General features: G+C 37.9%; 1 protein-coding gene across 3 annotated transcripts in view; it reads left to right on the forward strand.

Annotated features, from left to right (window-relative positions):
- LOC139958573 (integrin alpha-8-like) overlaps window positions 1-21,766 on the forward strand; it is a 120,277-nt gene that overhangs the window by 92,358 nt on the left and 6,153 nt on the right. For 2 of the 3 annotated variants that reach the window (XM_071955723.1, XM_071955722.1), the window contains exons 16-30: window positions 515-619; window positions 1,322-1,377; window positions 1,939-2,093; window positions 2,604-2,732; window positions 4,467-4,534; window positions 5,351-5,501; window positions 7,507-7,590; window positions 8,385-8,464; window positions 11,406-11,495; window positions 11,952-12,066; window positions 12,773-12,928; window positions 13,677-13,880; window positions 14,344-14,445; window positions 15,238-15,357; window positions 16,656-20,271. In XM_071955723.1, coding sequence (XP_071811824.1) covers window positions 515-619; window positions 1,322-1,377; window positions 1,939-2,093; window positions 2,604-2,732; window positions 4,467-4,534; window positions 5,351-5,501; window positions 7,507-7,590; window positions 8,385-8,464; window positions 11,406-11,495; window positions 11,952-12,066; window positions 12,773-12,928; window positions 13,677-13,880; window positions 14,344-14,445; window positions 15,238-15,357; window positions 16,656-16,751 — 1,711 coding nt within the window. In that variant the 3' untranslated portion in view covers window positions 16,752-20,271. Of the gene's footprint in view, window positions 1-514; window positions 620-1,321; window positions 1,378-1,938; window positions 2,094-2,603; window positions 2,733-4,466; window positions 4,535-5,350; window positions 5,502-7,506; window positions 7,591-8,384; window positions 8,465-11,405; window positions 11,496-11,951; window positions 12,067-12,772; window positions 12,929-13,676; window positions 13,881-14,343; window positions 14,446-15,237; window positions 15,358-16,655; window positions 20,272-21,766 lie in introns of those variants that run through there. The other variant, XM_071955724.1, reaches the window with a different exon arrangement.

The following is a 21,766-nucleotide window of genomic DNA, read 5'->3' on the forward strand; positions in this document are numbered from 1 at the left end:
GTATTGAAGGAGGGTGGGTGGGTGAAGGTGGTGGGATGTACGTTAGAATTCCATTCCACTAGTTGTTCTCTTCACATTTGTGATCAAACCTGATCTTCGGGGTAAAAAGTAAAATGTGCCAACTTTCTCGAGAGAGTTTGTATGTCTGAAAACTTAAATCTTGTTTAATTCAAAATAGTTTGGATAAATTTGATTGAATATGCAAAACTGGTCTTATGTACGGATAGATATTAAGTTGCTAGAATTCAAATTTCATTAAGGCAATCTCTTACTTGTAAACATATTTGACATTCACATTCAACCTATCGATAATGCGGTCTTGCTTCTACGGAAGCTCGGTACAGAGCATTTTTGTTCCGAGTCATACAACCGCATGTCCGTTGCCCGAGAGTGATGGTTTTTCTCACCCGCACGGCCGGTACACTTCATGTCAATCTTCGAAACGAACTAACTTTGCACAATCTTGGGCGTATTTTTCACAAAATTGGCCAAATTTCAACTTGATTTTTTGCAGAGCTCGACCCGTAGTCCACATATCACCAGTGCTGACCTTAACACCAGAAGGACTTAACCTCGACGAGAAGAATCTGAGGCTGTCTGACGGTACCATGGTTTCGAGGTAAAAGTTTGAATATGCAAATTTATGTTCACTAGGTCAGAGATCATGGGTTGCTAAGTAAATATCAAAGACTTTGTTTCTAGGTCAAGTCATGACATCATCACAGTGTAATATTATTATGCACTTGTCTGGCTGAACATTATGCATATTTTTGCTCTGGAAAACTTTAATGTGAAAATTTGATATCGACTGTAGGTAGTACTTATCAACCTTTCTGATAAATGGTAAATGGTAAATCAACAGTGCAATGCCATGATGAGAGAGGGCCCCCTTTAAAGCATGCATGGGTTTCCAGAGAGACACTTCTCCACCCAAGAATTTATGAGACCTTTACATAGAAGGCCCCGGTGGCATTTTGTGTCCAGGGGGCGGGCCTGGCTCTGAAAGTCCCTCGCTAAATGTGGAAATGATTCTTCTTAGCAGAAACATCAAGGATCACTCTGTTTAGCCCCCCATTTTTTCATGAATTCTTCTTTTTTAATTTTTTTTGGGGACAAACATGAGACAGCTCGTGAGAATTCTCTGTGATATTCTGACATCATCTGGCTAATAAGCATCAGTTGTATGTTATTATTCAAAGATAGTTTCTACAGAGCCTTGAAGAAACATCTGGTGTTTGTAATGTAACACCAAAAGAGAGAGACGTTACGTTCTTGAAACTGATATTGTTTTTTCATTTTTTTTGTCCTTCTTCGTCTCCAGTTTTCAAGTGGATTTGTGTTTCAGTTACAGTGGAAGATACATTCCCAATACATTAGGTAAGTTAAGGCCGTCTGTCGCAAAACTGATCGAGACGGACTTTATATCCTCGGCCAAGTTTAGGAATTTACAAGTTAAATAATGCCCGAATACTCAGATTTAATTGCGATACGTTGTTGACCGTTGAAAACCACAGCTAGGTGTGTAGGTTGTATTTTGTGCACCAATTTAATTTTTGAGTAATGACCCTTTAAACATCAGAGGGTCATCAATCAAAGTGGCTGGACCCCTTAACCTACAACAACAGATTATTTCCCCCACTCCTCAGAAGGGATGCAAATCTCAATGGAGAACCATAGGACGTCTGTGGCCTCAAATAACACATACAAATCCCATATTTGTCACGGATGAATATGTCCAATGTCATCCACTGGGTGCCCTAGTTGTGTGTTTCTGGTTAAGCTTTTGGTTGAGTTTAGGAGGGATATAAATAAAAGATTTTCATAAAACAAGTGAAAAGTGGGACTGCATCGATTTTACCTTAATTAAAGGAGCTTTTCAGGCTGTCAGTAAATTTTTTGTTTTTGTTTTTGTAATTTCTTTGTTCTTTTGGTGTATAGGAATCATCTATACAATTCAGCTAGACACCCTATATACCCTGGGATCCAGGGTTCTCTTCTATAACGAAGGAGCAGCAGACGAGCCTTCCTTGAGACAAGCAACAGTACTACCCAAGGGAGAACAAGAGTGTCTTTCAAAAACGGCTTACGTTAAGGTACATTTCATCGCTCTCTCTCTGAGAAGTCTCTTCTCCCGTTCCATGCGTTGTAGTTTTCATGACCGATGCCATTTGGATCTGTAAAAGTTAATTCATTTATTTGTTTTATCGCCAATTGTGTACTATGGGAAAGGAAGTCTCCTATAAATTCTTAAAAAGACTTAACAAAAGTAGGAGACTCCCTGCAAGAAAAAAAAAAATGTACAAATATAAATAATACAGTATATAAGTAAGGATTAGGTGTACAGTAATAATATCCTAATGATGCTGAGATGGATACGTGAATAGATTATATAATACTAGTAAAAGTTAAAAAAGTGATCCCATAGTAGCATGTCAGTTATCTCATTCAACTTTCTGTCTTCCCTTGGCTAGTCCTGCTGAAAGAATTTATCGCAAAAGATTGAGTCCAAAAATTTTGGGTAATCGAGTAAACTATTTCATAATTTTTTTTTTTTTTAATTCTGTGCCCCTTTATCTTTTCCTCATTCTTTCTTTATTTTACAGCCAAACATTGTCGAGAAGTTGGCACCGATTCAGGTGTCTGTGGAATACGCTTTGGAGAATTCCAACACTCAGCAGTATGAGCTGGAACCAATACTAAGCTATTCATCACAGTCAATGACATCAAAGCAGGTAAGATCACCATGGCAACCTGTGAGTGAGACATCTTGCTTATGGCTAGACTGTTTAAAAGGGATATTCCAATGCTTGACAGGGGAGACCAAAATTCTCCCAAATGAATTGATAGGTGCAATTCTCCTATCAATTATCTTGATACCAACTCTAGATATTTTCAAGGGGACTTATTCTTTGCATGAGAAAAACCTTTACACTCAAGGAAATGGATCACATAGAGTAATGGTTATTTCATTGTAGCACATGTTCTAAAAGTCTACTTTTCTTTTATAACCTTGGTGGTAATTTGTCCTTGAGATGTGGAATGTTCCCTAGCTGTTGTGTTACCCTGAATTGTGGACTTTATCGGGTTTATATACATTAAAGAGCAATATATCTGTCCCATGTTGCCAGATACATTAATAAAGCTTCAGCAACATAATGATTCTTTAAGACTAAGATTTCAATTACTTGTTCAGAATAATGTCAGTAGTTTGTTCAGACAGTACACAAGAATTTTGTTTTCAACCCCATGTTGCATCATCTAATATTTTTTTTCGTTTCGTTTCTGGTGGCATACATTGTCCACAGTTAGTGGAGAGGAAGTATTTTGAATTCACAGAAGAATAGCCATTGTTTTGTTTTGTTGTTAGAAGCTATTCGTTCATAGACAATAGCTTCCATCGTGTGAAATTTTGCTTGCATTGTTTTGTGCATACTTAGAACAATATCACATGTAGATTCACAATGCACTCATTCATGTTGGTGAACCACAAGTTAAAGTTTAATACCGGGGTCCGAATTTCAAAGTAGCAAAACTAACGTGAAATAAATCAGAAAGTTTGTCAAATAGTTACGTTGTATCTGTTAGTATCGTCTCATAAATTAGGCCGATGTGGATATGTTAATTGATTATGGTTATCCACGAGGTTCCTGAAATATGTTGGGTAATTGAAGCAAAAACCATAGCAGAACTACTACCTGTGTAATTTACAGATACTGCTATCCAGCCAAAATGTGGATGACAAAGAGGCCACCATAAATATGCCATCCCTCTTTTAAAAACTCAAACTCAAAAGTCAAGACCGTGATACCACTTGTACCTTGCTCATGGCATGAATGATACAATAAAAATAAAATTTTTTATTTGGCACCATACCTCCTGTCTCCCCCACCCCCCCCCCCCTCTTCCCCACCTCTCCCCTTCCCTTCTACGTCCTCTCACAGCTCCCCGACAGTGTTTTTAAAAGAATTATCTTTTTGCTTTCTGCCTTACGGAGTAGAAGGCATTTCAGTGTGTAGCAGAAAACAACTTAACTTCCTATGTTCAAATCTGACTTTTTTTTTCCTTTTCATCACACGGTCGATATTTTATTAAAGAAATACCACAATAACCTTCACACATGATTAAAACTGATTAAAATTAAATGTTCAGACCCATTTTACTTGTCTTTTACTTTCATCCACAATCCGACAAAATACTCCCTTTGTGTATGTTTTTGGCTATAGGTCTATGAGTCATCCTCGTCGACATTTGCAGCGTCAATCAAATTAAAGTCAACAGATATAAAATCACATTACCTTTCTTCATCAACCCTCCTGTCATCTCTAAGACCAGACCCGAAATCTCTCAGGGGGGACAGTGACACATTGTTTGATTAATGTTTCCATCGTATCGATCTTCAAATATTTGATGTCATCACGGAACGTTTCTCTTTGTTTTCTTTTCCTCCTTCCCACTTATCTTTTCAGGTCTTCATCCTCAACAACTGTAAAGATAATCTTTGCGTCCCGAATCTTGTGATCAAGAATACGACGTTGTAAGTTTAATATAATCCTAGCAGATATATAAATATATATATATATATATCTTCATATTTATATTTAGAGATTGAAAGAAATACTCTGTCGTCATCTTCGTCTTTACTCGAGAGGCAGCTGACAAGCAATCGAGGAGAGGTTTGTCTTTTGATTCGGATGAGTTAATGCGCAGTGTTCCAAATCTTGCTTGCCCGGGCTTACTCAACTTACTTAGCTAATTTAATTATGTCTCCGTTAAGTACTTTGGTCACATGTAGGAATCGGGCTTCCGACGGAGCGCAGCTTTGTGCAAACATCAAAAACGAAAAGAAAAAAAATGTTCTGTCGTGGGGTTTAATTGAATGCCTTTTTTTGAATAATTTGTTGGAAGTCTTTGAATTATTGAGTTATTGCTAGAGGACAAAAATGGTGAATAAACATTGAGTGAGGTAGAAATAAATTGAATTTTTTGTCTGTTTTATAGCTTTTGTTGGAAAAAAAGGGCAATACTTTACAGCGGTGCTCAAAGTGGAAGAAACATAAAAATATAAGAAAGAGAGAAATCGAAAGCTTTTTTCTGTGTATTTCACTTTCAGGAATCATGACAATGATAACCCAAAAAATTTTTAAGGAGCAACCAAATGGTTGTAATCACATGGATTCCTTAGTTAGATGAAAGGGAAGTCCACTTTTACAAGGTTGAGTCAAACGACAGCATGAAAACAGCTCAAAATCAGTTGTAAATTTCTGTCTATTTTGACGATGACATGTTCATTTCATTCCTTAAAAGGAGGAACCATTAACATGAAGGACAATTTTTATATTTTCGTTACCAGCTCGCTCCCAAGCATCGTAGTGGGATCTGAGAAGTTGGTGACCCTTAATTTGCATATAACAAACGCTGGTGAAGATGCATTCCAAGCCAAGCTGAGAGCTTACATTCCGGACGGACTACAGTTTGTTAGAATCGAGAACGTAGATTCTCTGGTAAGTGCAGTAGTGTGTAAAAAAAGAGACCTGTTTGTTAGATTAAGTGTCGATCCATCATTGTTTCATATAATAATAATAATTAACAGTTCTTATATAGCGGAACTTACAATAAAGTCTCACCATGCTGTACTTAACCCTGGTCATTGGTAACTTATCACACCTACACACCAAAGTGTGCACAATTCAATCAATCTCTCCTGGGGCACCACAGTGCACCACAACCACGTGTCCCCCGGGGACTTCCCATAGGGTGCAGCCACAAACCGGCGCACGCAACTATATTTACAAGTCACCTCGCAAGTCCCCATTTATACACCTGCAATCCTTAGATCACAAGTCCACTGCCTTAACCACTTGACTACAATGCCCCACTTGTAAGCTAGTGACTACGTGCCACCAAGAGATTTAAATATATGCCATCTGAAAAATCAGTATGTGCCAAACAGAAAAATGCACCAATTCGAGAAATAATGTTTCCGACTAGGAAACCAAAAATATGCCACATAAATGTCTTTGCTGCTAGACGCCTTATGCAACTAAAAATTAATTTTGCATTAATTGTTGGAAGCTTTTTTTTTTTTTTTTTTTTAGTTTCTTGTGAATATGTGCTTGAGACTTAAAATAATTACCTCCATAAAATCAAATATATTTTGCAGCAGAGAAATATCAGTATATTCCAGGCATATATTGCTCCCAATTCCAATCTATGAAATCCATCTCTCTTGATACCAAACCCCCCTCCCCAGCCCACACCCTCCTTTAAGTATTTTTTCTATGAAATTTTACTAGCTGTAGTTTGGTTGATGTCTCTATCTTCAAGCTTAAACAGGCTTATGCCCCTGTAGTCACAAATCATGTTCTCTAAACCAACCAGTACTGGAATCAAATGTATGCTGTAGAAACACTCCAGCACAATATCAGTAATGTTGGCTAAATGATGATAACTTCATTCCAGTCGTTAGATCCCCATTACTTTGTTGATGTTTTCGAGAAGTCACAAGGTTAAAGAAAGAAATGGATTTATGCATTGGTGATATTCTCAGCGGGTAGTCTATGATAATTGTCCAGCATTTATTGCGGAGTCTACAGTATTATAAACACTTTAAAAAAAAAGAAACCTTGCCAATCTATGTCTCGCTGTGTAATATGTTCATACTGCCGTTATCCTTGCTTTTACCGAATATTTCTGTACGTTCAGGTTTGCAATAGTCGTCAGGTAAATAGTTGTGGCCTTTAGTGACTCTCTTACATACTGCAGTCATATTTTTACACTCTGAGAAATATTTAACGGCCGAACTTTGTAGTGTATTGATCCGACGGAAAAAGGCGAGCTCCCTCGTGAGTTTCACAGGAGATTGACGGATGAAGCATCAGGATATCGTGTTCCTTAGTGACTATTTTCTCTTATGAGTTCTCACTGAACTAACTCTTGAAGTGGTCAAAGTATGGGAAAGATTTGACAACACTCCTTAAAAATCTACATAAAAGATGAGAAAAGATTTTGTTGAGTGGTATTTATTTTTACCTGAGGAACGTGTCATGATGACATCACAGACTAAACCTACATTGATCTATTTCCTGGAGTGATGAAGGATCTTTCGAATATGAAATATTAAAGTCTCTTTCAAACAAGTATATCTAGAGTTATGAATAAAATGTTGTGATGGGGATTTCACCTAGCACAGAAGATAAACAAATTTTATTTATTTATTTATTAAAAATTTATTTATTTAAAAATTTATTTATTAAAAATTTATTTATTTAAAAAAAAAATCATTAATTTTTTCTATTTAAAAAATTCTCCATCAATGTTAACTTTTTGTCTACTAACCAACAGACAACGCTTAATGAATGATCCAGAATTATTTTCTATACGGCACTGATACTTTGTGTACAGATTTGAGGTCGGGCAGTACAAGACAGGAACCTCCTACATGGAATAGTAGTTTGTTATATAGTGTAAAAAGCATCCTCATGTTGTTGTTTTTTTGGCTCCTCACAGGGAATATCCGTGACGTGTACAGCAGATGACACCAACAACATTATCATTTGTGACCTTGGCAACCCACTCATGCCAAACTTTCAGGTACCATAAATTCTTCTGGAAATGTTTCTTTGATCGTAAATTTCACTTTCATTAAGACACAAATGATTTATGCTATATGGATATATATATATATATATATATATATATATATATATATATATATATATATATATATATCATTAAGACACAAATGATTTATGCTATATGGATATATATATATATGGATATATATATATATGGATATATATATATATATATATATATATATATATATATATATATGTATATATATATATAGATATATATATATATTTATATATATATATATATATATGTATATGTATATATATATATATATATATATATATATATATATATATAAAAAATTGAAAACGTAATGAGTTGGAAAATTTAGAACAGTGAAAAAACTTCCAGCCTCCACCGGGATTCGAACCCGGGCCTCCCACCTTATATGCGGACACCCTAACCAACTAGGCTATGGACGCTGATTGTATGTCCAGAGGTTTGATACCGGTAAGGAAGGTTGTAATTCCACTGTAGGCGTTTGTATATTTATATATATATATATATATTTGTCACTATTACCTTTCAACTACAGAGAAATATAGTCTATTTGTGAGATCCCTTTGTAATTTTGTACAAAGAAGTAATCAATCGTTGGTTGTTTTTGAGTAAAGACGTTGCTACATTTAATTATGCAAATACATTAACATGTTTAAATAAGTGAAGGCCACATATAAACAGGGCTTAATACCCTATGCTACCCCGCATTTACCAGGACCTGACCTATGACCCATTTCATCTCTCCGTAGTTGCCAATGGGGTTAACGCTCTCTACTGATGAGGTGCTCGGAGACAAGGACAAGCTGGATTTCTATGTCATAGTGACAAGGTGAGTGAACTGAAATGACAGCATTCTCAGTTCAGACGTCCTTTCCACCCAAATCGATCAAAAGTTGTAGTTTTGTGCAAAAGTCTATCTTTAAAACAGATCCATCTTTTTAAGGTGTTGTTCCCAGGTCACGATTGATGGTGACTGTAATCGACTTTGGTTAACCAATTGTTTTCTAAATGTTAATACATTAACAGGCGCGTATCCAGGATTTTCAAACCCGGGGGGCGCGAATTACTATCTAAGCGGAGCGCCACCATCGGTTGGCGCGCAGCGTACAAGAAAATTTCTTGTTTTGAAACCCCCCAGATCACCGGAAACGGCACTTCTCGGGCTTGAAATGACCAACCAGATGTACACTTTTTGCCTGAGAACCAAGTATTTCCTAATAGTTTTTTTTCCCCATCCATAACCTTTTTGAAGATTGTCAACCCAGCACACATCATGTTCGACCTGATCGCATCTCCTGTGGGTCTTTGCTTTTGTAGGTGATTCTACGTCGCGGCCCACAATACCCGTCAGCCCCACTTTTCAAGGTTTTAAGCCCCATATTTGTTCAGAATTTGAAAATTCACATTTCTCGTGAATAAACTCACTTCAAAACATACCCATAATCTTGTACAAAATTTCATCTATGGACAACCAATATAGAAAAAACTTTCTTGAACCCCTAACAGACCGGTCAAAATTGCACGAGTAGAGGGAAGTGTGATGTAGAATGTTGGTCAGAAATTTTCGAAAATTCAGACACAGTTAATTTACTGGTGTACAAATATTAAAACCTGTTATAACGACTATTATAAAACTTGGTTGAAGGAAATGAAAAAATAGCAGATATTTCCGAAACCGAACACTACACACATAGGCGTAGGAGGCGCGGCGGCAGTGGCGGAGCTAGGGGTATTGGTCAGGAGTGGCGAGAATGGTCTGAAGGGGCGCTTTCGACACTATCTAAGCGCAGCGCCACCACTGGTTGGCGCGTAGCCTTCCAAAAATTTTTGAGTAAAGATACTCCCTAGATCACAGGAAATGACCCTTTCCGGGCCTGGCTAATTTGCAGATAAACGAAGAATAAGGTGTCATCGCCAAATTACACCAACAAAATGTGAGAAATGTCAATAAGTAGATGAAAGCGCAATAAAAAAGTCAATAATCACGAATAATTAAAAAGTGGTAAAGAGCTGGAAAAGGCGCCAGCAGTCCATTTGAGTCCGTCAGGGGGGCATCCGCCCCCCTGACCATATGGACGCTCCGCCATTACTAATGTAAAAGAGAGTTTTGACATAATTGGACCTCCATGCTTTTTATACATCTACATGAGACATGTCGTTGTTTACATTAGCATCTCGCGGTATACTGCGCAATTTGAACGGACCGTACGGTACATGATGGCATGCGATGTAATAACCGCTGCTTGCTTATATGATATCGACATGAACACGTTGAACGCGCGCTTCGCGCGCGAAAATTTTTGGTTATTTTTTCAGGCAAGTCGGACAGTTTTGAGGCTTTTCATCCTGGAACGCCATTTTCATGCTCACTGATATGATGTGATATCTGCTGTTTGCGTTACAAATTCGAACAGGCGCGTAGTGAGGAATTTGCCAAGGGAGGGGCGAAGCCTGTAGGCAAATTATCTAAGCGTAGCGCCACCATAGGTTGGCGCGAAGCGTACAAGAAAATTTTGGCCGAAAATGCCTCCCAGATCGCTGGAAATGGCACTACCCAGGACCATTTGTTAGCGCGAAGCGTACATGCAAATTTTGGCCGAAAATGTCTCCCAGATCGCTGGAAATGACACTTCCCAGGCCTTGTAAGTTGCCTCTAAGCACTTTCTATTTTGAAATTACTTAGCGATATCATTTAAAAAATGCTGAATGGGGGGGGGCGGGCGGTCGCCCCCATCCCAAACTGCGTCATGTTCCCCGACGACACGGTTGAGTTCGAGACCAGCCACAGTTGGTTTCATAGCACAATTCTACATACGCGTTATGATAGACCATATATAGTATATATATAGATCATTAGTGAGAGAGGAAAATGGAAACGTCAAAAAATGGAGTTGTTGGTGTAAGGGGTAAGGTGAGTCACACTTTTACGAAATCATTGATCCGTCACTGGCTACCCTTCAGCGCTGTAATGATGTCACTGTTCCTCTTTCTCTTCCCGGTGTCTTCGCGTTTTGCTTTTACTCCCTCTTTTTCTCCTTTTTCTCTCTTTCTTCTTTTTCTTTTCCCTTTCTTCCTCTCCTTCTCCTCTTTTTTCCTTTTTTCTTCTCTTTTTTTCTCTTCTCTTTTTCTTACCCGGGGGGCGCGCGCCCCCAACGCCCCCCCCCCTGGATACGCACCTGATTAACATCACATTAAATGGAAAACCACAGTTAATCAGGTATCTTGAATATCAGCCATGGTGAATACAAACTGGCCTCCCCCCCCCCCCTCCCATTGTTTTGGTATGTGAAGGTCTCAGGAGGTATTTTTTCTTGAGGGAACAACTACTTTAATAAATTGCCTGTAAGATTGCCCATCCAAGCATTTACAATTTGGTACCTCTTCAGTTGGTGGTGCATGAATTATGCAATCGAGTGTTTATCTTCTTTGAATCAGTTACTGGGAATCCTAAAGTCCGGGTCAATATTGAGGATAATTTTTGTTGTCGTTTAATCTTCATATTCGTCTGATGAAGGACCACCAGCTGGCAATTTCAAGATCTGCTTTTGGTTCACAATTGCTAGCTTAATTATGACACCTCTGAGCAATAACTACATCATACAACAAAATCTCCATAATATTTCAGATAAGCGTTCCTTCCTGTTTTCTATTTTTGTGGTACATATATAGGTTACACATAATTGGTCTTTGTTTAGCCTGTTCTCTTCCATATTCATAAATATTCTCCAGGTTCTTAAATGAGATTTGTCATTTTCTTTTTCATTTCACAGCCAAAATGAAGAAATTGAGGCGACGCTTGCTGACAATGAGAGGAATTTAACTTTATCAGTCGAGGTTCAGGCTAGCCTCCGGATTAATAAGTAAGTTTTAAGATGTTTGTTTGTTTGTTTGTTTGTTCAGTAACCATGGTGATAGCGGCTAGTCCACTGTAGCAACATTGTCGATCCAACTTGATCATCTAACAGTCCAGAGAGACCTTGTATGATTCCCTACTGTTACAAGTAATGAGCAGAATTGTCAACTAGTTCCCTTCTTTATAAATTATTATACATCTGATAGTTATCTGCAAGTCAACTATAAACAAACAATTATTTCAAAATTAGAATCCTCAATTGGAATATATAGTTGTTTAAATATAGATATAACGTTAATTCGAATATGGATGTCGATTCGGAATTTATCGAATATTAATAACGGCTGCAAAGCTTGCATACTCTACAGTCAAACTTTGGGGAGGGGCTTGAAGTGTATTTAGTTGTTTGTTGTTTGTTCAGTGTTGGTAAGCCCTTATTTTATTTTTTTGTTTTCATCTTCAGTGCCTCAAATCCAGAACAGGTGCAGTTTATGTCCGAAGATAGCGAAGATGAAATTGTAGTCCGAGAGATCTCGGCCCTCGATCAGATTGGACCAGTAGTAGAACATGTTTATGATGTAAGTACCAACTTGTTCCATGTGAAGAAAAAGAACCATTTGATAGAAGAATTGGGGAAATGGGCTGGGGATAGGTGTGACATGGGGGAGGGGGGGTGTGGGAGGAAAGCAGCCTAAGGGATACGTTTGCTGTGTTCCATGTTTAATTTGCTCATCATGGTTTTGATATTTTTCATGCAGAAAATGTTCATCTTGCTCTGCATATTAATCAATATATTACCCCCTCAAACATTGATCATTTTCTAGCTAGAAGCTTTAAGTCCAATATTTCATGTTGGTGGGTTTATTTTGTTTCAGGAATAATGGTATGTCTTTCTTCATTCAGCATGATGTACTATTTGTGTCAAGCATTAACTGCCAGTGTAAGTAGGGTGGCTAGAGAGTGATGATATAGATATACAAAGTGTCAGCTGTTTGTTTCCATGGACACCATGCCGGAAAAAAAACGAAATAATAAAAAAAAATTCTTGGGACAAATTTGTAACTTTAGATCAAGCTTTCTAACTGCTCAGTTTACCCCTTAAATTTTGCTCAACATTTCCAAAAGTACTTCCAGGGTTTCTTATTTCCAGAGATTGTGAAGTATTTAAATGACAGGAAGTGGATGTAGCAGTGTGGGTAAATGCTTTAAGGATGACGGTATTTCACTTTCTTAGCATGTTTTTGGGGGCCGTACCAATGAGATTAAATTCTTTACTTATGGCAGATTCGTAACGATGGACCGAGCATCGTCGGTAGAACCACCGCTGAAGTTTGGTGGCCGTTGTACGACAGCAAGAATAAATACGCACTCTACGTCATCGACGTCAAACCGGATTCTTGTTCAGTTCCGTCGGACCTGGAAAATCAAGAAAACTATCCAGTAGGTCATTTCTTCATGTTTTTCTTGATCTTGAAAAGTATATGAATGTGTACTGCTACAGCTCATCTGCTGGCTCAGTACTTTCTATGGCATTAGATGGAGTGGAACACCATGCCCTGGCTTTACCTTTTGACAAGCCTGCAATGTCCCAAGTATGCCTGGGCATTGTCTGTTAAATTCTTCTCAAGATAGATAACTACAGATGCAAATACATCTTGCTGTATATTGCCTAATACTATGGTAGCATTGTACAATTCACAGACACTGTGTTAAAAGTAAACATGCACAGCTGCTTCTGACTTATATACTAACTAAAGAAATACTTATTCATTTTGAGAATAACTAAAGGAAGGTGGGAAACAGCTGTTAAGGATTAAGATAAAGAAAGTGAATGTCTGTGGGAGACAGGGTATGGAAAGGAGAGAGCAGGTTAGTAAGGGAGAGGGGGTTTTGGGAAGGGTAAAGAGAGGAGTTTACCAGATATTTGATAGAACCATATGGCCTCAGTTTCAAGTTGAGGGCAGTCTTCTATTTGGTGTTTCAGGACTTTGGATTCCTCTTTTCCATTGTGACTTTCCCCAAAAAACTTTTTGGCTACAGTCGTAATTTTTTTTTTATACTATTATCCAAACTTTTTTTTTCTAAATCATATATATATATATCAACATAAAAAAAATGTTCAAGCATATTTCTGGCTACTTTAGTCAAATTCTTGTATCAGTTTGTGACATCTTATTTCACATTTCAGGCGACTGCTTCCGACATGCTGTACGATCCTACTTCAACCAACTCTAGAAGGAAAAGGCAGGTTACGGACGGGCAACTGTCGACCAAGTTACAATGTTCTTTCGGTAACTGCGTCAAATTTACATGCGAAATTAGCCAATTATTACCTGGGGAAGGATATGACATCAGGATAAAGTCAAGATTCTGGAACCAATCGTTTATAGCCGTGAGTTTAAATCCTTCTCTCTTTTTTGTTTCCCTTTTTCATTTTGATATACATAACCATCTTAAGAAAAGTATCTTGGGCAAGCTCAAATGCTGTATTCACACACGCTTTCTGTTATATCACACATACACACACACACACCCACATATATCTACATATATTAGAAGTACTTTCTTGTCGAAACTATTGTGTAAACAACTAGGATTTTTTTTACATTTCTTTTTTCAAAAGCTAAGTAAGAATGCACATCAGTTATTCCTGATTATGTGCATGGTTAGGTGGAAATGTTATTTTATTACCTCACATTGACTGACTTGGGAATGGATCAGTATCAACCTACCCCCCACCCCCACCCCACCCCTACCCATGCCCCATCCACGACCAGTGTGCAAGGTTCTATCTTACCATTGTTCACTACATGAAGTAATATAAACTGTATTTTTCTTCCTTTTTTTCTTTTCAGAGTGGTAAAGCAAGGATAGAAATAAAGTCTTCTATATTAGTAAATGTTAAACAGATGCCCTATGCAATAGCAACAGCACCTTATCCCTCAGCAACTAATTTTGTAAGTATACCAGACTGAATGACTGGTTAGGGTGTGGTTTAAGGTGTGGGGTGATATAACTGGTTAAGGTGGGATTTAAGGGGTGGGGGAATAACTGGTTAGGGTGGGATTTAAGGGGTGTGGGGGAATAACTGGTTAGGGTGGGATTTAAGGGGTGGGGGGAATAATTGGTTAGGGTGGGATTTAAGGTGTGGAGGGGGAATAAATGGTTACGGTGGGATTTAAGGGGTGGGGAAGGACAGAGAAGGCTAATATGGAAACAAAAATGATGAATGCTGCATCAGATTTGATGAAGGTTGAGGAAGGAGGGAAGGGGATATAGGGATGCTAGTGAGGTCCATTAAGCCATAAGCTGGCAGCCGTTGTTCCATATGCATATCTTAACCATAAACGTTAGTATGTAGTGGGACGTTACTTCACATATTTCTAAGACGAATAAATGATGCAATGCTCTTTCGATGAATTGAATAATAAGACGAAGAAGAAGGACAAAGATATCCTACGGCTGTCTCTGGTATAGATAAATGAAGGGGTTGTGAGGGAGATCGGGCGGTGGGGTGTGTGGGGGGTGGTTGGAAGGGAGAAGGAATAAGTTACAATGTCTCTGCTGAAAATTGTTTGAGACCGTTTCTCTCAATAGATAAAATGTGAATGAGAACAGAATGACCAAATTTAGAGAACCTGAAAAAACCAAGTTGATGTTTCTCTTTTCTTTCAAACTTGAGTTGTTTTTTTCGTCTATATCTTTTTTTATTTTTTATCTTGCTTCATTTTGCCATAATTTCTTTTTAGATCGCCACCACTGCTGTGCCAGAAAGGCCTCCCCAAGGTCAAATAGCCTGGTGGATCATCTTGCTCGCAATACTATGCGGTTTGCTGCTCCTGTTCTTAATTATCATCGCCCTTTGGAAAGTAAGTTTACACCAACTTTTTTTTTTTTTTTTTAGTCTTCAGTTTTTTATCAAAGTTTTTCATTATTCTGATGACTGCCACCTCTTAACTTGTCACTAAGGATTTTAATTTCCTTGTTGGTTTTTTTCTTCTAAACATTTCTGAGGTAAGTTTGGTGTTTACTTTTAAATGCACAATGTCACAAGGTGGAGGGAGACTAACTTATGTTAAACTGTGTATGCAGAAAGGGTTTGTGTCATATTTTATACTGGTAATGTATTAATATTATTATTATTATTACCATCATCATGATCATTATTATTGTATATATTCCTCCCAAGTTACCATTTTGACTAGAAAGAATTGCCTTAAACAAGGTGTTTTTAAATTTCCTTGAATAAAGTCATTTCTTTGCTGCTAGCTACTAGCTTAAAGAGCTACTAACACTATTCAAAAGTAAATTCAAATTGAATAGTTAAAATACTTGCTGATTATTTACTGGGATTTACTGGTGGCTGGCAATGCTACAATATTTTTTTATCTTAAAGAAATAGAATATTCCGCATTCTCTAGTTGAAAACACCCATCTTAATCAATATCTTAACTCTAACTCCCGATGGGGTTGTTTGTGCAACACCTATTTTGACCAAACAAAACCTTGACTCTTCCATGGCTAGGAGTGGAACACAGTGGATGGTTAACGATGTCATCAGGGTACATGTACTTCAAAAGCTATTATACTATGATACTTTCCAATTATCATCTTCTCGTTAATTTTATCCTGGAAACGTGATATATTTGGAATTTTTTGTTAGCTGTCAATCTTCTCTGTATTAGAATTTGAATTTCATCAAAAGTGCAACTTTTGTGTGGAAATGTTATTTTCCTCTGTGACCTTTAAAAGTGACTACAATATTATGAAAGCAAAATATTTTCAGCTGAATATTGCCACGATGACATCATTCTCACTGCTGTCGCCAGATTCATTCACAAAATATCACAAAAATTTTGAGAAAAAAATTCATATCTCCCCCAGGCCATATTGATTGTTGTGTTTTGTTTATCTTTGTTTCTTGGGGGGAGCTTTATGTTACGTTTATCATCATTAAATCAAGTAGTTGTAGATGTCCGTGGTTTAAGAGCATACAAGACAAGACCTTAAAACATAAGAAACCACTCTTTGAACGAAAACACTCTTTTTGAGATCAAATACTGCCATATTGATGTTTATAAATATCACCTTTTCTCTGCAGCAATCATTTTATATATATTTTGTTTTTTCTTCCTTTCTTATTTTACTCTGTCTTATCAAATGGTAGCTGGGTTTCTTCAAACGCAAAAAGGTCGACTATGAGACCAAACAGGAAAGTGGCGAAGGAGGAGCAACCGCTCCCCCGGCCTACAGCGAAACATAAGGTTACTGGCAACCATCACCACTGTTAGTGCTTGCTGCATGTTGTTGGTATTTGACTTTGCTTGAAGTCTCGTGAAATTCTATTCAGTGTTTTTCTTAACGAACAAATAACCACCGTGTCTTTTGAATGGTAACCGACAGACGTCCTTTTTCTCCTTCCCTGTTCGACGCTGCGATGATTTGGTTATCTGGAACGTCGTCCCACTTGCTCGTTACCGATTGCTCTCTCGTTCTTTCTATCTCTCTCTCTCTCTATAAAATGTTCTGTTATTTTCACAGACTATGCTAAAAGTCTGCATGGTTTTTACCAATATTTACCCTAGATATAGTGTCTTGCTTCTTAGTTTATACCGTTTGAAATCCGATTCGAGTTCCTTTTCGATGAAAGTTTGGCTGCCCGATAGCGGTAGAAAAGAAACGGCATGTTTAGAAATGCTTCCTCGCGTCCAAGCTCGTGTTTCGCATCCTTCTGACTAAATTCATTAGCGGAGAAAGATACAACATCAAATATAATTCCTAATTTTTGTATCTATTTGCGTCAGACTCATATTGTGAACAATCCCTACATTCTAATCAAATGTTTTCCTCTTTTGAGGGTTTGTTGATACACAAGCATATCCAGTTGCAGACGACCCTACTTCCTGTCCATATCCTCGTTTTAATCCCACGTTAACTGACCGTTCATCGGACTTACCTCATTAACAAATTTCTTATCGTCCATAAACGACGATCTGTAGCTTCTAAAAAAATTGTCTTCTAACATTTTTTTTTCCTTCCTTTCAGAGAAGATCATTTGTTTTATCTGGTATTAAATAATAAATATAACATATTAATTTTGCTACATATGATGTTTGTTTTCCATTCGAAACCATGGTCAACTTTATTCCCGTTTCTAAATCCTTTAGAGTTGCCAGTGTCTTACTAAATATATATATCTATATGCATATATCATTCCTGTGTGTACTGATATACTTCTTACACCCCTATTTTCTTCCCATGGTATTCTCCCCCCCCCCTCCCCCGGTAGTATAGTCTTGACCGTAATCGTCTTATAGCATCATTCTTTTGAGGTGAATTCCTTCATGTGTAGTTTGAATCTTCTTTGCAGTCTACTTATATTGCTTGATGACTGCCCTCCCCTTTTTGGTTCCTTGCTTTTTGCAAAGCAAGGAACCTATGCGTTCAACTTGGCGTGTGTGTGTGTGTGTGTGTGTGTATGTGTGTGTGTGTGTATGTGACGCTTGGCTTGTGTACACGATATCTCAATAAGGAAATGATGTATCATGATGAAACTTGTTGGGTGGATAGCCCATAGTAAGAGGAAGATCCCTATTGTTTTTGGTGCCCGCAAAGGTCACCAAAGGTCAGTTAGATGCCAAAAACCAATATATTAAAAACAGCAATAACTCCCATTGACAGGGTCCGACATGGTTGATATTTTGGGAGTAGTTGTGAATGGGGTAAGGCATCGTTTCCAAACATAACGGTAATGTGATCGAAGGTCAACAAAGGTCAATTAATGATAAAAAACTAGTATTTTTGCGATAACTTGAGAACGAAATGTCCGTTAGGGTTGGGAGTTGCTTCAATGTAATCCAATTGTCGACCCGCACCTGGGTGACCCTTGACCTCAATTTGACCTTTGGTGACCTTTACGTGTTTTTGGGGATTTTTACAGTTTTGATGCTATTTTCAGATGTCAAAGGTACCTTCTGAACATAAATGTCAATAGGTTGACCCCGTGTGACCTTTATGTGCGAAGTTATATGGGGTCAAAGTTTTTCGGTCGGAGTTAGGATGGTTGCACAGACTTGTCGTTTTGTTTTTTGGAATCAGGAGATTAAACTACATCTGAAACCAAGGTCAAAAGGTCAAAGGTCACATTAGAAAAAATGTGCTTATTTTGGGAGGAAACGAGCAAAAAAGAAAATGTTTGGTTTTGATGCTAGATTTGGATACCAAAGGTACCTTCCGATCAAAAATGTCAGATGGGTTGACACCCGTGTGACCTTCGTGTGCGAAGTTATACGAGGTCAAAGTTAATTTTCAGACATTTAATGCAATAACTCCCAGTTCCAAGGTGTGACGTGGTTGATATTTTTGGACAAGTTGCAAATGGTATAGGGGAATATTTTCAAACTTAACGGTCATGTGATCCAAGGTCACCAAAGGTCAATTAATGATAAAAAACTAGTATTTTTGCGATAACTTGAGAACAAATTGTCCGTTAGGGTTGGGAGTTGCTTCAATGTAATCCAATTGTCGACCTGCATCTGTGTGACCCTTGACCTCAATTTGACCTCTGGTGACCTCTGGTGACCTTTTTGTGTTTTGTGGATTTTTACAGTTTCGATGCTATTTTCAGATGTTAAAGGTACCTTCTGATCATAAATGTCAATGGGTTGACCCCCGTGTGACCTTTGTGTGCGAAGTTATACGAGGTCAAAGTTAATTTTCAGACATTTAATGCAATAACTCCCAGTTCCAAGGTGTGACACGGTTGATATTTTTGGAGTAGTTGCAAATGGTATAGGGTAATATTTTCAAACTTAACGGTCATGATCCAAGGTCACCAAAGGTCAATTAATGATAAATCCTAGTATTTTTGCTATAACTTGAGAACGAATTGTCAGTTAGGGTTGGGAGTTGCTTCTACGTAATCCAATTGTCCACCCACATCTGGGTGACCCTTGACCTCAATTTGACCTCTGGTGACCTTTTCGTGTTTTGGGGATTTTTACAGTTTCGATGCTATTTTCAGATGTTAAAGGTACCTTCTGGTCATAAATGTCAACAGGTTGACCCCTCGATGAGCTTTGTGTGTGAAGTTATACGAGGTCAAAGATAATTTTCAGACATTTCATGCAAAAACTCCCAGTGCCAAGGTGTGACAAGGTTGATTTTTTTGGACAAGTTGCGAATGGTATAGGGGAATATTTTCAAACTTAGCGGTCACCAAAGGTCAGCTAATGTTAAAAAACTAGTATTTTTTATTTAGAAAATGGGCAAAGAAAACATGTTTGAATTTTTAGAGTTTTGATGCTCCGTTTAGGTCTCACCGATCAAAAATGTCAATTGGTTGACCTACGGGTGACCTTTGTGTGTGAAGTTATGTATACAAGTTCAAAGTTAATTTTTAGACATTTAATGCAATTAAATCCCAATACCAAGGTGTGACACGGTTGATAATTTGGGACAAGTTGTGAATGGGGTGGTGGAACATTTTCAAACTTAAAGGTCATGTCATCTGTGGTCACCAATGTTATCATATCTGTTGACCCGCTTGTAGGTGACCTTATACTTCTTACATTTTCGACGCCATATTTAGATCTCAAAAGTGCCTTTTGATCAAAAATCCGATCACATTTTGTGATCACAAAAGTGTTGGCTATAGTGTTGGTTACTTTATGCGTACATGTAGGGCCACAATTACTTGGACTATTTGAGCCCAATCTTGCTTGATAATATGTGTATTGTCATATACCCCAAGCAAGGAACCACAGTGCCCTTGGGCTCTTGTTCTTCCTTCTTACCAAAATTCATCTCTTTTACAACTGCCTCGATGGTTGTACAAGTTGTAATGGTTGGGTTTGTTTCTCCTGAAGTGGGTGTTTCGAGATATCTCACATATATTAATGAGGGGATGGTTGGCTATTTCATTTATACTGGCTTATTCTCCTTAAATGGCTATTTGGTGAGGGTTGGGGGGGGGGGTTATCTGGGTATCTGTCACATAGGTTAGTGTCGATGGTTGTGCTAGTCATAATGGTTGGGGTTGTTCCCATGGTAATGGCGGTGTGAGGGGAGTTGTCACATTAGTGTCTGAAGTGATGAAGATGGTTGGGTTGGATATAATGTCTGGGTTTGTTTCTCCTTCAGTAGTTTGTTTTGTCTATCTCTTTCACATAGATTTGATTGATTCATTTATTAATTGCTTAAATGATAATAGGTTGGTCTTGTTTCTAATTAAATGATGGCTGTTGAAGAAAGTCGTTAATCACAGGTATCTCTGTCACATTGTAAAGTTAATAATCAGACTGATGGTTGGTCTATTCATAATGGTTAGAGGTTGCCTCACCTCTTAAAGACAGTTTGTGAGTGAGTAGTTCCTAATAGATATCTCTGTCAAGTAGCTTAGTGATGATGATGATGGTCTATTCATAAAGGTTAGAGGTTGCCTCACCTCTTAAAGACAGTGTGTGAGTGAGTAGGTCCTAATAGATATCTCTGTCAAGTAGCTTAGTGAAGAAAATAGTTGGTCTATTCATAACGGTTAGAGGTTGCCTCACCTCTTAAAGACAGTTTGTGAGTGAGTAGTTCCTAATAGATATCTCTGTCAAGTAGCTTAGTGATGATGATGGTTGGGCTATTCATAACGGTTAGAGGTTGCCTCACCTCTTAAAGACAGTTTGTGAGTGAGTAGGTCCCAATAGATATCTCTGTCAAGTAGCTTAGTGATGATGATGGTTGGTCTATTAATAACGGTAAGAGGTTGCCTCACCTCTTAAAGACAGTTTGTGAGTGAGTAGGTTCCAATAGATATCTCTGTCAAGTAGCTTGTTTACAATGATGATGGTCTATTCATAACGGTTAGAGGTTGCCTCACCTCTTAAAGACAGTTTGTGAGTGAGTAGGTCCTAATAGATATCTCAGTCAAGTAGCTTAGTGATGATGATGGTTGGTCTATTCTTCATGGTTTTTGCTTGTCCAGTAATGACTGTGTTTTGCAGTGTTCGTCATAGGTAATCTCTCCCACAAAAAATGATTGATAACGGTTGGAGTTTGTGTCTCATTTAGATGGCTACTTGGGAGAGTTGGTTTATCACAGGTATCTCTGTCATATGGGCTTATGATGATGGTTGGGCTTGTCGAAATGGTTAGGGTATGCTTCTCCTCATAATGGCTGATTGGGAGGGAAGGGGGGGGGGGAAAGCATCTTAGCATATATTTTAATGATGATGAGGAAGGGGTAGGGGTCGGAGGGATTCATAGTAGCATACATATTAATGATGATGA

The sequence above is a fragment of the Apostichopus japonicus genome, chromosome 18 (assembly GCF_037975245.1).
Source record: "Apostichopus japonicus isolate 1M-3 chromosome 18, ASM3797524v1, whole genome shotgun sequence".
Taxonomy (NCBI): Eukaryota; Metazoa; Echinodermata; class Holothuroidea; order Aspidochirotida; family Stichopodidae; genus Apostichopus; species Apostichopus japonicus.